A 15,927-nucleotide genomic window follows, 5' to 3' on the forward strand; every position below is an offset into this window, starting at 1 on the left:
AACCTCTCAATGAGTGGGACAGGGTGTGTGTGTGATTGGAGCCAGCAGGAGTTTTTGGACTGGATAGGGACTTTCTTCTTATGCAACACTGTGAGGAATATTACCAGTTCAAAATATCTCTACTGATTCAAAAATTGTCAAATATGGTGAAAGCCAACATCAGGTGTTATGTTATGGGATCTAGAGGGAGCATAGTCCTCCATGAAAAAAGAGATCTCTTGTTTCCAAAATGACTAATATGCTCTTTTACGTCACATGACATGTTCAGGTTACAAAATGACTAGGTGCTTTTGAAGACCATTGCATCATCCTGGTCTAACTTTGACAGTTGGCAGTAATTTGTTTCATGCATATTTGCGTATGATTTATTGCAGAGAGAATACTGGATAAAACTGCCATCCGTGGTTTGGCTGACGTATTTACATGCCTATGATACAGTGTTTGCTGTCAGAATTCTTTTAGAACATATCAGTTTGTTTCGCCAGACGCAGTGGTGTTTACACACATATCAGTTGTCAAATGTTGCAAATCAAAGGAGGATGTGTTCTAAGAAACAATCCATTTAGGGAAGGCTGTGAACCATAGCCTTGTGAAGTGAATATTGCAGTTTGAATATCGTACAACCACTTTTAAATCAACTACTGCTGCAACTATCATGCTTGTTTTTCAGACCTGTCCAACATGAAAATAAGGAAGTGCCTTTTCATGCAAACCAACTGAGATAAATGGAAGTGAAATACAAAAATAAATAAAACTGCTTGTAATTTCACCCATGGTAACTAACTTTTGTTACACCTGGTACATCCTTGTGCATCGAAATATCAACATGAATTCACAGGTTTATTGTTTAGTAAAAATCTTACCATATTTGTCATTTTCCTCATTTTCCTGAATACAAGCATGACACTGTGTAAATTGTGCATTGTAATTTCATTTGCTTGAATAGCACCAGAATGTAGGGCTGCCCTTACAAAATGACTCAAACTTCAGCAATAATTTCAATTCAGAACATTTGTAATGCCTTCAAGCAGAACACCATCAAAATTTGTAAAACTTGTGATTCTATCTTGACTGATTCATAAATAGAAACTTCTACATATTTTTTGTCATATTTATTTCGTTCACCGTGAAGGTTGTTTATTGTTTTCATCAAAATTAACTTCATGGATTACAAAAAAGCGATGGGGCAAGTTACAGGTTAATGTATGCCCTGTTGCCATGATAACAGCCTATTGACCTTTCAACTGGCTTCAAATGCACATTACAAGTTTTCAAGTTCAGGGCAAGTTTCCTGTGCAAAGAATTTTCCTGATATCAAGTCCTGTATTTCAGTGTCAAGGTTAAATTCTTGTCCTATTGAGTTAAACAATGTATCACAACATTGTCAAGTCAGTTTCTGGAATAAAAGTCAGTTTATCTCTGATAGTTTGAGAATTTCATTTATAAGTATGGAGGAAGAGTAACTGAACCCAGTCGCTCACACAGTAATGATATTCAGGGGTCACAGAAACAGAAACACAAGGATGGTTGGAGTGCCCCAATGGAATATGTTGAAATAAAAATATCACTACTACAAATTGGCTTCCATGGTATTTGTTAGTTTGAATAAATGAGAATGGGGCTCAATACAATGTTAACATTTGTGTTGTCTATTTTAATCCCCATAGAGACAACTATCACTAAGAAATTAAGTCACATACACTCAATTTATGAATTTTGCAATTTTATACTTAGGGTCATTTTTAGCTCACATTTAGTATATGTACATATATACATGTATATCAAAGAGAGCCTATATGGTAAGTTGGAGGCGTCTGTCTGCCTGTATGTATGTATCAAAACACATCAAAACTCAAAAACCACAGCACCTACAATCTTAGTATTTGGTGTACAGGTTGCACCCAGAGGTGGAGATGTGCATTTGTTCAAATGAAAGTGCAAATGTCCAAAATATGCAAATGAGTTTTAAAAAGGCAGAAGCCCACAAATTGCTAAAGTTCTGTGGCCACAGGCCAAATTGGATCGAAACTTGGTGACTTTAATAATTGCGGCGAAATTTTTAGTTGTATTTTTTGGGCAATTTTTCCACTTTTGATTAGAAAAGCTTCTCTGAAAATTCTCTTGAATTCCCTGGCTTATATGGAAATTGTCTGAATGAAATTATCATTTACCAAAAGTATGCCAATGATCATGATACAATATTACAAGAGAAATCTTCACTATGGGACTGGTAGATTGTATCACTAATTTCGATGTATCAGGCTACATGGTGTTGTATATGAGTGTCCATTGCAACAGTTGCCAACTACTTTGCCTTGGTATTTGTAGGACGGTGCATCAAAATGTGTTAAAATTTACTTGACGTTACGATTATCATAAGCAAAGACCTGTAGAAGCTACTAAATATCATAAGCCTGCTAAATGTAATTAAATGAGAGCACAGTATCATTGACACTATTTTTGTCAAAATTGGTAGTAATTCTCTAAAAGTCTACACAACAAAGTACTGCTATACTTGGTTTGCACAACTCTATGGATGACTAAATTTGACTTCTCCAGTATTGCTTAACTGGCTGTATGTAACTGCTAAGAATATCACATTCATGTCATGCTGCATTAAGCATAGCTCATTATGTTGGAAACTGTCTGTCAGCTTCCATCATTGAGTGGTTGCACCAGCACTGGTCCACTTGCGTGCATATGTTGTATGTACATTGCTGGGTGTCGTTAAATTAGCATAAAATTTGCATATGATTATATCTGGAAGTATTTTTACTTCTTTTCCTTCACACTTTTTCCCTCTACCTACTTGTCCAATAGCTTTTGAATTTGGTTTGTGATTTCCTAGGAATGACATCATTTAGCCTTGTTCAAATGATCATGAAATTGACACACTTCAACTTTTGATATTTTCAGTCCTGATCATCAAAAACAACCTATGAAAATGCTTGTCATATAGCTGTGAAATTAGATTTCTAGATGCCTTGGGATTTATCCGAATGATGATGACATCTGCATGCATAAATGTGCTGCCAATTTTTGGTCAAAACCTATTCTTCTCTGAAATTGCCTAACTGATAGTTCTCAAATTTGGTTTATTGGTTCCAGTAGGAATGGCCTAATAAAAGTTTGCACAAATGATGATGAAGTTTAGATTTGTCAATGTCTGGCCAATTTTTGCATTTTGGTCAAAAGAACTTATCAGACAGCTTTAAAGAATTATTTAAAATTTGCATAATATTTTGGAATAAACTCTTATTTCTGGTGAAAACATCTTTAAAACCACTTGTTTGATGGCTTCCAAATTTTGTTTGAAGATTCTTATAACCTCATTCTTTTTGTGAAATTATAATTTAATTTGTATATGGAAAGTTTTAGGCCAAATCGCTCATTTTGAGCCACAACTCTATCATTTATGTTAACTAACACATTTTTTTTGTTCAAAAATCACCACAACAGATGTTTCTCTTATCTTCATGTTCAGTTTTTGGTGCTCTGATTCTTTTCTCCAAAATCAAATTTCTTGTTTTGAAATTTCTGACTTCTAACATCAAGTCAACATTCAGCGCGATCTGCGAATGATTGAACACCAGGGAGAATCAGATCATTGTCATTTTTATCGCAGTGTTCTCCCCAGAGCAATTATAGAGTGGTGGCCATATTGTTATGCAAATTAGCCACCACCGTACCAGAAAATCCAGGGTAGAACACTGTATCGTGTTTGAAAAATTGAAAGCAGGACTGTATCAGCTGCTTGGTTGCTTATGTTTTGCAAAATTGCTGACCAAGTAGCTTTGGAACTTGGTTTTTAGCTGTCTAGTTATGTGCTCATCCAGATCACATCTATTTGCATCATGTTGTAATTGCAATTCTGTGATGTTGATCAGATAGAAATTCTGCAATATACCATGGGAGTCTCAAATTTCAAGTTCTTCACTGCTGGATTTTTGTTTGGTAAATTCTCTTAAATTTGATTTTTATGCAACTGGAAACATGTTAATAATTCTTGGTGTATCAATGTGATGAAATATCCAACGTCACACAAAGAGAACTCATTGGAGATAATTACTGGTATATTACAGCTTTGTCAATACCATTCAATTTTGTGATGTCATCATCTCTGATTATTCCTGATATTGTATCCAATTGTCCAGCATTATAGCCCCAGATGTTTTCTACATCTACAAATTCACTGGCATTGGCAAAACTATGAAATAATAGCAATAATGTACCCCTATGGGCTCATAATGGACTCAAGCAAACTTTGAATTCCATAATGTACCTGACTTTGCCTCGTATCTCATGTTGTGCAAAGTTTGCTTTGTCCATTATGAGCTGGGGGGGGGGGGTACATTGCTTCCATATGACATGGGATCTCTAAGAATGCAAAACAGTACAGCATTCATTTGCATAATCTATATCGATGAATATTGTTTAAAACTGCAAATCTGTGGATAATAATTTGCTATCAAAGGTGGTAAGCCATGTATCTTGGATTAAACACTATATGAGTGTCTTCTGACAATGCAATAGTTATAAATTTTACAAATGACACAAATAAGAAATGAACAAGCTTTTAAAAACACATGCATGGAATGCCATTTCTTTATCAGTAGACTTTTAATGTCAAAAGGGAACATGATATAAAAATAGAGAGATTTTTCAAAAGTGCTAGTACGCCAAAAATTACAAGGCAAACAGGAATTCACTTCTGGAAAATATGTCAAACAGTCCATTTCAGAGAATAGAAGAAACAAACACCCGCATCCATAACAAAGTAACAAAGTTGCTTCCTTCTGGTCAATTAATCTTTCAAAATATAAATTTCTTGTACTCACTCTGGACTTTGGGTATTAAAACATAAAGAAAGATATCCCACTGATATTAACCACATATGATATCCAAATAGGTTGAATATATTTCTCATCTACATGTAATAATATACCAAATATTCACACAGTTGAAGCTACTGATAGACTACTTATTTCATCATGTCAGTTGAGTAACAAAACTAGATTCATTGAATAAAATTTGCAATGATGACATACAAAACCTCAGCCTTAGTTGAGAATGGCAATTCTGATCAAAGGTTTATAACATCTAAGAGGCAGGGATCACGAAGGTTGAAAGTTGTTCAGAAAACTTTAATATGAGTTTCAGAGTTTTGCTATGAAAATGACATGGTTAGTCTATCCACAGTCCCTCCACAAACTGGAAAGCCCCCACTCAATTATCAGATTTATCTAATATAAATATTATTTACTTGATAAAATATTCAATGGAAAACAAAAGAATGACAAACTGTTAATGGGCTGTTGACACATTCGCTAATGCGAGAACCTGGGATTGAGAATGGCGCCTTTTTAAGCATGGAGTGACTGAGTCTGTGTGTTAAAGCCATCAATGATCACTGACAGCTCTCTGTAACTTTCAATTTGTTACCAATGCAATACATCATGTATTCTATTGGTTGTGCTAAGGCTAGTTACAGGTAGTTAGTTCTTTATGTTTTGCTGACAGTAATCACGATAATTCTGTGCAAAATTAAAATATCAGCTACAGTGGTAGTGACAATACTGGCTGCAGAAAGTTCTCTTTATGAACTTTGTCATTTTGCTCAGTCATGTGTGAGATTTCCTCTTGTCTAAAAACGAAAGACTGGAGAAATATAAATGTATTATCAAGACACAAATTTGAAGGAAGCAGCTAAACATTGTCTAAAAATAGGTAATGAAAGTGGAATGACATGTGAAGTGGTCCAATAGGAATCTTGAAAATGACTAATGTACTACATTTCAAAATAAAGTAGTGGGACACTCTGAGGTTAACTTAGGAGCTTACACGGAAACTATAATTCATCCTTTGGATTAATAAGCATCAGTTCACGATGACGTTTTGGTTTGTATTGCAAAAGCTTGGCGTATTCTAGGAGAAGTTTCCTCCAGTAGCACTCCACGTCTTTCATCCGAAGATGGTCGTGGATGAAGTTGTAACCCTGTTCGGCAATTTCTTGGGCAACCTCGTCATTTTCCATTGCAAACTCTATCAGGTCCCTGGCATCACTGAGATCTTTCTTCACTGGGATGTAATGTACCCAGGGTTTGAGGGCTGGATAGAAAAACTCCAGCCACTCTTCGCCGACATGGAAAACCAGAGATTTGCATAAAAATAGATGCTTCAGACGAAAACTTGCAGCCACTCCTCGAAAGTTAAAGAGGTATTTGTATGGACAGTGTTCTTCTAGGCCAATTTCTTTCGCTGGTGGTGCTCCTAGAGTGTCCTTATCTGACTTCCATGCTTGATTTTTTGTGTACTGGGCATCGACAAGGTCTGGCTCCTCTCGGGACAGTAGAACTAAAGGATCCCTTTCTGCACTGGTTCTGGACCCCCTGAAAAATGCTTTCGTGTGCTTCTTTTCCCAAGGCCATTTCTTAGCTTCCGCAGTAAGGGAGTCCCTGAACAGATCCCATCTACCAAGACCCGTTGGAAATAATGGCCACACTGCTGGACCACCTTCCCAGAATGTCCACGCTGGGTACATGATGTCCCACATCTGACTGTCGACTTTGCTGAACGAGAACACAGGTTTGGGGTCGGTGTATTTTGGACTTTGAGGATAGTCCCTGACGTTGATGATCAACTCCATGTCTGGAAGCTTGTTGATGATCTTCAGGATGAAGTACTCAACGCCACTGCACCTTGCCGGAAACATGCACTCCTTGGATCTGTACAGCTTGTGCTTTATGATCTGGTAGTGCGTGCCAATTTTCTGCCCTAAGGCTGTCTCGAACAGCTCTTGTGTGATGCCACCTCTGTCCTTCCATACCTTGAGGTCATTGTTGAGCACGTCTCTGTGACAGGAGCACTCTCGAACGTCTTGTTCACACTCTTTGTACTTTTCGACGCCAAACTTGACTTCATTAAGGTACAGATCCCACTTGGTTTTCACAGGCGGCGTTGCACTAGGCGGTTCGTCGTCGCCATCCTCAGAACCATAACAGACGTTCAGTATGAGAACGGATACGTAAAAAAGATGGATTAAGGCCCTAATCATCGTTGTTCAACCGCGTGTTTTGTTGCGCTTGAAAATTCCACTTTCAAAGATCATAAATCGTTTACGCCCGTAACGCTTTCACTGTTCACTACGAGCACGCCAGCGTGGCTGTAGCTCGTTGCGAGGAGAACAATTAACTTGTTGAAGGACACGTTTACAAATTACAGTACTTCCGCCGGACCGCCGATATGCGTTTACCTGTGTTGGCTATCGTTACGCCCGATATGTAACACAAATGTCCTTCACGTTGCTCTTCCGTATTCTGGACCAACGAAAAATGGTCTGGCGATGCTCCTTAGCAAGTTCAAGTCAATGTAAATCGCAGAAGAAAGTTGGGCGCGGCACAGCACTGTTTCAGAGTTCAAGACATGACAAGATACAGCGGGAGGTCAAAGTGCAGAGGGCGAAATAGCGCCCTCTACAAACGACCTCGAAGATCACATGATAATTTGTTATTCGCCCACAGTCCTAACATGAACTTACGTGTGAACTAAAAGGAGCTGAAATTCTCTTAGATTTGGCATTATTCAGAACAGTTATGCACAATGCATGATGCATACGAGGCAGAACCAATTCTTGAGAAACTCCCGTTACAGATAGAGTCAATAGCGTGCCACGGTAAGTTGGAAATCTTGAGAGGCGTGACGTCAAACTCAGTATCATTCATGAATTGCTTGTGCTCAGATTGACATGATGTACTGGAAGGTAGAGAGAGAAATACTGAACTGAAAATCCATTAAATCATTTAGACAGTCTGCTTTGTCAAGCGTTACAGTTTCATAGACCTTGGAGCCGAAATTTTCATGTCGGGCTTCTCAAATAATACTTTCCACACTGTTTCCAGTGCATTTAGTAAATATTCTGTCAAACCTTGAATTCGTTATAATACATGGGTCACAATAATGGCTTGTGATAATGTGATTTACAATTCAATTTTGCCCTTCTATTGCTTCCCCACAATAGTACAGGATACAATAGCACCAATAACCGTATTAATATTGTGACAAATTTTAATGTCAGAATGTTGTGTTGGTTATGATTTTGTGTGGCCAGCGACACCACTTTGACACATTCATGGCCTAGGTCACTCAATGCTCCACCCATTGCAAGAGACAGATTCTGTTTTCATCTAGGAATATAAGTCAACCACTCAGGGTAGCATTTTATATACTCAAATCATAAGTAACAGGCATGTGTATCTCTGTCAACAGATATCAAGCATTATTACAAATGTTCAAAAACGGGAAGTTCTATGAATATTTTGCATTGTGTTTATCAATATTGTACACATCAAGTAAAGGATAACATCAAGTTTTCAGGTTTATTTTAAAATACTTCTCACTGTGGAAAATTATATTATTTTAGTTTCATAACCATGCTTTCACATTTTGATTTACAGGTTATATCTTTTCTGTTGTTACCATTGGCCTGATTTTAAAAAGGATGAGCCAAAATAATACACCTTCAAAAACTGTCACTGATGTGGTTATGTGCAATATGAGTGACAAAGTGACAACTACATTTTTGTCACCAACAACTAAATCAAAGATATTGTTTTTTCAGAATCAATTTCACTGCATTTTTTTATTCACTTATCAGGTTTTTCAATTTCTTTCAGGCGATGTGCTGCTTGTTGGGACAAAACAAGGTCATCTTCTGGTGTACAGCATAAAATCCTCAACAGGTATATTAGCCTGTTAACAATTGATATGTTTTCTGGATGCCAAATGGCCGCTCCATTACCATGGAGAAAAGTTACAGACTTTTCCCATGGAAACATAAGTTTGTGATCGGTCACCTTGATGACAATTCCTGCAATTGATCATAATATTGTGAAAGCTGTTCAGGTTTTTTTTTGCAAGAGCAGATGATATAAAAATGGTGTCAATTTAAATGATGACACAAAAACAACCCCTTTTGATTTCCATATTGTGTTTCAAGTCTGTCACAATCTTTTGGATCAGTCGTCCATGCCAAGAATGTTAAGAAGGTTTATGAGAAAAGCTGAGTGTTGGATACAAATTTTTGTTTGCTGTAGTGAGACCTCCAAAGGATATTACCAAGGCTTGTCAATGCCCAAATTTCAAACGGAAATCTTGCAGTGTGTTTACTAAAGGGAGGAAAAACCGATTTTTGGAAGGTTCAGCAAAATACTTATCACGTGACTATTATGCAAATAATGACTGTGTACTGTACCCCTTTTCCTGCCAGACAGTATCACTTCCCCATCAGCCAAGTCAGTAAAACGCGGTATTGAGCCAAAACATGACGTATTTTCACCCACTTGGCTTGGTCTGTTATAGCATCTTTTGTCCAAAAAAATCAAGTTTACAGTATTTATCATTTTAACAGCTTTCAAATATACAGTATTATGTTAAAATACACCATATGGAATATGTTGTGTTTCATTAATTTTAACCATCTTGACCTGGTGGTGAAATATGGACTTGGCAGGAAAAGGGGTACTGTCAGATTTCCCTATATCAGGGTTATCAGAAAATATATACTTTATTGGCGTTTAGGAGTTCTTCAAGTGAGAAAAAATAAAAATCTGAAAATGTCTATTTTGTATGTAGCTACCTTAAGTTCGGTAACCAATTGCCAGATTTGATTGAAACTTAGTATGCAAGTTCTTGAAGGTAACTTTTGGTTGATTTATTCACATTGTGGTGAAATTTTCACTGTTGTATTATATTTGGGGCAATTTCCCTGTTTTTGGTCAAAAACTTCTCTGACAGCTCTTGTCCAATTGTTTTGAAACTTAGTATGCATGATTGTAGGGTTGACCTCTGTCAGATTTATTCAAATTATGGTGAAATTTGTATATATGTGTTTTTGGGGCAATTTTCCCATTTTGGTCAAAAAATAATCTTCTCTGAAATTGCTTGTCCAGTTGCTTTGAAATTTGGTATGCATTTTCCTAGGGGTAAACTTAGTTAAGTTTGTTCAAATTGTGGTGAACTACGCATATCTGTCGTATGGGGTTTCTTTTACCTTTTTGGCCAAAAAATTACCTGTGTATTTGGTATGTTGATGTATACTCAACTGTAAATGGGAATTTGGTCAAATGAAGTTATCATTTACCAAAAATATGCTAATGAGCAACCTCCAAGCCAATAATATGTCGCTTTATTAAATATTACAGCTTGATGAATTACCAAATATTGTTTACATAAATTCCATGCAATGCAATATTACAATAGGACAAGGAACTTCCCCTATAAAAGCCGGATTATCGTAAATCTATGCAAACGTGAAAAAGCCATGCTACTGATCGGATGTGCCATGTTTGTTCCCTGAAGTTTGTAATTTTGCCATGTTTCAGGCATTTATTGTCATTGAATCTTGCATATGATGTTTGTGAATATATAACGACTAACCTTGCGTCGAAAATAAACTGAAAAAATTTTCCATTTTTTGTCAGAAAACGCATGTGTTTCAAAATGTGTTCCCTGTACGACCATTTGACCCCTCTTTGCATATGTCATGAAAGTGCCCATCATGATTATTCAAATTTCTCATACGGTCAGAGCAATGCTATGAGAATTCAAAAACTCCTGCCCGGTGTACGCAAATAGCTGCATCATCAGTAATCCCCCTATTATGCACCCACGGTCCTGTAACTTCTCGTTTATGATGTAATAGTGTTATATTCAACTCAACCCCTTGATCGGGTTAATATTTGCTTCATTTGATTTTGATAAGCCTGGCAGTTGGTTCAATATACACCAATGAAGTTTGTAAAGTTATGAAGAAAACCTGAAGAATAAAGTTTTTTACCAATAATTAGAATTTTGATGTTGCCCCTAATGTGCATGAATACGTATTCATTTATAGGTTGAAGCAAATTTGTTTGGATATGTTATTGTAAGGGTTTTATATTGTAAAATTTTACGATAACCTACCATATCATAAAATTTCTCAAAATTATATGGATTTGAAAACATTACAATTTTAATGCTACAGGATGCTGTAGTGTGTGAGTATTTGGATAAGAAATTGAAAAAATAATAATTCTTCAAGGCATGTATCATCAGAACATATATAGTTACATAGTGAAATGAAAAGTGGAAATGCATATCTTTATAACTGATTTACTTGAAGTATCTTTCAGTTTCAACGCATTTCCTTGTGAGGATTTTTTGTCTTTCAAATGAGTTTTGTTATGAAGGAAGAAGATATTTCCAAGTTGTGTTGAACCTTTAATCACGCATAACTTGAAAGAAGTAGCAGATACAAAACTCACAAAATTGTGTCTGTCTGTCTGTTTAGACATACTACCACATAACAACTGTGGAGATGTTTTTCAGCATGACACCTGATGAAAAAAGATCAACATCACTCCATACAAGAACTTACATTTTGTGTTGGCTGTGGTTAACTCATTTCATGATGTAAGTTGTTGTTCTAGCCAGTCAAAACACCCATAATTTTTTTCTACGTCCCCTAGGTGGTGAGAGATTTGCTGTCAACTTACAAAGATCGAACAAGTCTTTCGCTAAGAAGCCAATCCAACAATTAGCATGCGTGCCAGAATTTCAAATACTCATATCCCTGTCAGGTAAGTGAATAACAAGACATTTTTCAAGTAAACTGTCAATGTCAAATTGCATGAACAAAGTGATCATGTAATACCTATAAACAAACAAACAAACAAACAAACATAAATTTAATATCAAAATTCTAAACATATTTTGAAAAGGGTCAACCATGACTTAGGTAAATTGTTGTGAGACTATTTTGTAGCTGTAATTGTAATTGTTCTGTGTGTGTGTGTGTGTGTTGTGTCTGTGTGTGTGTGTGTGTGTGTGTCTGTGTGTGTGTCTGTGAGTGTGTGTGTCTGTGAGTGTGTGTGTCTGTGTGAGCATTTGTTATACCTTTCAACAGTGTGACATAGATATATCTGAATGAAAGGTTCAGTGACAGAGTAAAACATACGAGAGAACAGCAGCGATACATTAGAATTGCATATCCCTTTGAATGTAGTCCCACTTACATCTGATATGCAGCTTACTTAAGCTGTGTCACAGACTGTGTGTATGCTCATCCACAGTAACCCACAGTAGTCAAACTTAATAGAGTGATCTGAATTCAATCAAGTTGTTAGCTGAGCCAGCTTTCCAGGCTGCACTCTGCCTAGCTCAACCAATGATGGCATAAACACGCAGGCTGATACACTGAGTATAGAACTGTGTAGTATCAAACAAGCTGGTACAGAGCAAAGGGCCAGTGAGGGGTTCTCTTTCAAAGACCCAACAAGAGTGCTGTGATAAGTAAAATTCCAAATGCTCAAAATCTCCAAATTTGTTTGATAATCAAAGAGGTCAAAAATTTATCTTTGGGAAAGTATATACATGTACATAGAATGAAACCCTGTACTCTTTCCTGCTCAGAAAAGTTGTATTTTAAATGTACATACCGTACTCGTCCGAGTATAAGCCCCTGCTCGTGTATAAGCCCCCCTACTGATTTTAGAGGATTTTAGAAAATGCATTACATCCGTGTATAAGCCCCTACCCTAGTGTAACTCAAATACAGAAAGGTTAGGAGAGTATATTTGGTCATTTAACTTGGTAAAATTAATTTTAGATAATAAAGAAACCATTAAAAGATGTTAAAACAATGGGAAACTGGAGTTCCCTTGACAATATCGTAAGGAAAATGACACGTTTTTCCAGTACTATCTTGATTCTTTGACCCTACTCACCCCCGTCGCCTAAATAGAATAGTCTCACTCACGTCCGCCATTGTTTATTATTCACGGCCACGATGTTTTCATGCTTGAAACATGCCCTGCAGTTTCTTTTGTTTGAAGCAATTATCCTTTCATTTGTGAAGACTTTTCCTGGTGACTATTACAATTTTCACTGCTATGTTGTTGTTTTCACAAGATGTAGACAGTTTGATATTGGAATATTGAGTTGCCTTTCCGTGTGGGCAATGCATGCCTGTTTACATATAGCCTAATACTGTTGATCAGCAGCATACATGACGTCTTTGTTTCAAGTTTGGGTTTTTTTTCGACGCTGAAATTTCACCAAAATGTCACTTCTGTATTCAGAGATTGTACAATCAATTTCTTTGGATGTGTAAGTCGATTTTGAAAGCGATAGAAAGATCGAGTGGTGTTGAAAAAAATCGTGCATAAAATTAGCATCAATTAAGTGTCCATGCCAGATAACATGGGTTGCTCGAGTATAAGCCCCTCCCCTAGTTTAACCGCTGTTTAGTGTTGCCGAACCGGGGCTTATACTCGGACGAGTACGGTATTTGTTATTGGGGTATAGGGAAAGACTTTCACATTCCCCAATAATCTGTATTACAATAGGATAGTTTCAGAATATGTGCTTTCAGGTCAGTCACAATCAGGGTGCGCTAGAGTGTGTCACTGAGGTCAAAATTTCAAGTTCATGATAACTGTCCAGTTAAATAATATGTTGAAAGGTTATGGTATGGGGCATATCTTCCTAAAATTTGGTGAAGCAAACGTCATTAGTTTTACCACAGTGCACATTGTTTTATATGGTTGACGCAGTGTCACGGACGCTACAGAAATGTTGTACATGAAACACAAATGTCATTATAAAATTTTAAACAATGATTTGTTAATGCTTTCGTATGTTATTACAATATAAAAATGCATATTGGCATTAAAATAAGCTATACTTGGTATGATTTACTTAATTTTTCCATGAATAAACACAACCTCAAGTTTAGTGAGAAATACAACAATATTGATCATATTTTTTAATAGGACTTTCAACTTCTCTATGTCCTTCCGCTGGTAAGCTGTACTTAAAAGTTTTATTGTCATGAATTAACCATGCTATAGCAACAATATTAATACCTTTCAGTGTAATCAAAATGAACTTCTTTCTGAAATATTTTCTGTTTAGTATGACATGTAATTTTGTCACGGATGCTACCAAAATCAAACTTGAAAGTTAGGTCAATTTGAAATATAAAAAGCAATTAACAATCTAGTTTTTTCTTTCTCTTTTCTCCAAAACCTTTCTCTGTCAAACATTTAAATTGTGAAAATTGTGTCAAAACATTGACAATTTCTTTAAATTGAACAAGAAAGCTATAGCAACTACTGCAAAAATCAGTTGGAGTATGTGAAAAATGTCTATACCAGTAATAAACTTTCAATACGTCAAAAAACACAGAAGTTAACATTGCTTGCGCCTTAAAGTGTAAAACCAAGATAAAACTAGACACCTAGATCAGGCTAGAGAGACAGGTTGTTAAACTTTGACCTGTGGTCCCACAATAAAATTTGCTACAATGTATCTGACACACCACCCAAGAAATCCAAATGGCTTGCAGCTGTTCTAACACCTGTCAGGATGGGGCGCACACACACCTAGGTGAGGCTGGAGATCAGAGATGTAGTCTGCCAACCTTTGACCTCTGTTCTATAATGTATCTGTACTCTCTGACGAGCGTAAATTTGGCGTCATACTCATCCTCATCCTCAGCCTCAGGGGTCACGCGAAAATGAGGATGAGGATGACGCTACAGCGTCAGCTCCACCGGCGTCAGATCCGATTATTCCCGAATGCGTCTGATGGAATGATAAGTGTAAAAACGACTTTAAAAATGTGCTCCAAGTTTCATATCACTGTAAATGTTAATTAAAACACAGTGGGATTTGCATTTCATAATATTTAGTTACCTCTCCTCTCAATATCCGTTTCTCACCTTGTAGTTATAAGGCAACATTCTTAGCCCTTAATTTCCTGAAAGTTCAAAGGTTTTATGTTTAATACATTGACTTTTCAGGCCTCAAGTCATAGTTATACCAGTTAATTGTTTTATATGTCCTTTGAATAATTAGGGCTTTCATATCACCTCTCATGGTGGCGATTTTTACACATTTTGGACCATGTATACCTATTTTGCACCAATTTTGGAAAATCTTAACGCAAGAGTTGAGAGGATACCAACAAACACATCCACGGATCCATGGACTGAAAATTACGAACATTTCCAAAAAACTAGTCCATGTGAGATATTCTAATGATAAAATATTACCTGCGAACCAGTTTTAGGATTCAAAAGAAAGTTGAAAAAAATGGAGTTGTTATTTCTTAAGTTATGGGCGAATCATTATCCATCATGGGGTAGCGTAACCTTGGCAATCTTTGGATACGACGCTGAAGCTGATGCTGAGTAGTGTCATTTTAGCGTCAGCTAGAAAGGTCACCTGAGGATGAGGATGAGGATGAGGATGACGCCAACTTTACGTTCGTACTCTCTGCCTTCGAAATATGTGAAAGTGGTGGAGACAGAGTTAACACAAATGTCATTTCTTCCCCCTTGATTTTTAAAATTCAAAATGTGATAACAAAACAATAAAATGTGGTGGTTATTTCACATTTAGATTGGCTTATAATCTGAAAAACAATGTTTGCATTTTATTGTAGCATCCGTGACATAATGAATTGAAATGGAATACAAATAATAAATGCATATACAGCACAGAATTCATTGTTCTTTTCACTAGAATTCTAATAACATATTCAATATAATTACTGCATTCTTAAAAAACACCAATCTAAGTGTTACAGTTGATGCTCAACATAACTTTTTGAGTGTTTTATTACTTTTTAAAAAATCAATTTTGTGCAAATTTACAATTTTATGCCTTGAAGACATTTTGTAACCCAACTCCATGTATGTACACACAATACACACTAGTATTTATATGTTTCAGTGGATTAACTGCTTTAAAATGTTTTAAATAGTTATTAATTATGACTATGTAGTAAACACCGTCACGGACGCTACACTGTCACGGATGCTACATTTCCATGTTTTAGGAATATTAATAGTGAACGCAAGGGACAGTAATTATATAATTTGTTTAT

The 15,927-nt window shown here is 36.3% G+C and overlaps 2 protein-coding genes across 2 annotated transcripts in view; one reads left to right on the forward strand and one right to left on the reverse strand.

The window, feature by feature from the left end:
• Positions 1-4,601: 4,601 nt before the first annotated feature.
• Positions 4,602-7,457, reverse strand: LOC139149604 (protein O-glucosyltransferase 1-like). Its single transcript, XM_070721436.1, has one exon. It carries the CDS (start codon positions 7,052-7,054, stop codon positions 5,849-5,851), a length of 1,206 nt encoding a protein of 401 aa, XP_070577537.1. The 5' UTR covers positions 7,055-7,457; the 3' UTR covers positions 4,602-5,848.
• A 31-nt stretch (positions 7,458-7,488) lies between these two features.
• LOC139149605 (vam6/Vps39-like protein) overlaps positions 7,489-15,927 on the forward strand; it is a 50,593-nt gene continuing 42,154 nt past the window's right edge. Inside the window, exons 1-3 of the mRNA XM_070721437.1 lie at positions 7,489-7,672; positions 8,673-8,738; positions 11,505-11,615. Of these exons, the coding sequence (XP_070577538.1) occupies positions 7,600-7,672; positions 8,673-8,738; positions 11,505-11,615 (250 nt within the window). The 5' untranslated portion in view covers positions 7,489-7,599. The remainder of the gene's footprint in view (positions 7,673-8,672; positions 8,739-11,504; positions 11,616-15,927) is intronic.

Source organism: Ptychodera flava, chromosome 14 (assembly GCF_041260155.1).
Source record: "Ptychodera flava strain L36383 chromosome 14, AS_Pfla_20210202, whole genome shotgun sequence".
NCBI classification, from domain to species: domain Eukaryota; kingdom Metazoa; phylum Hemichordata; class Enteropneusta; family Ptychoderidae; genus Ptychodera; species Ptychodera flava.

Excerpts from the sequence above, each read along its gene's own strand:
- LOC139149604 (XM_070721436.1), bottom strand. The coding sequence starts at position 7,054 with ATGATTAGGGCCTTAATCCATCTTTTTTACGTATCCGTTCTCATACTG.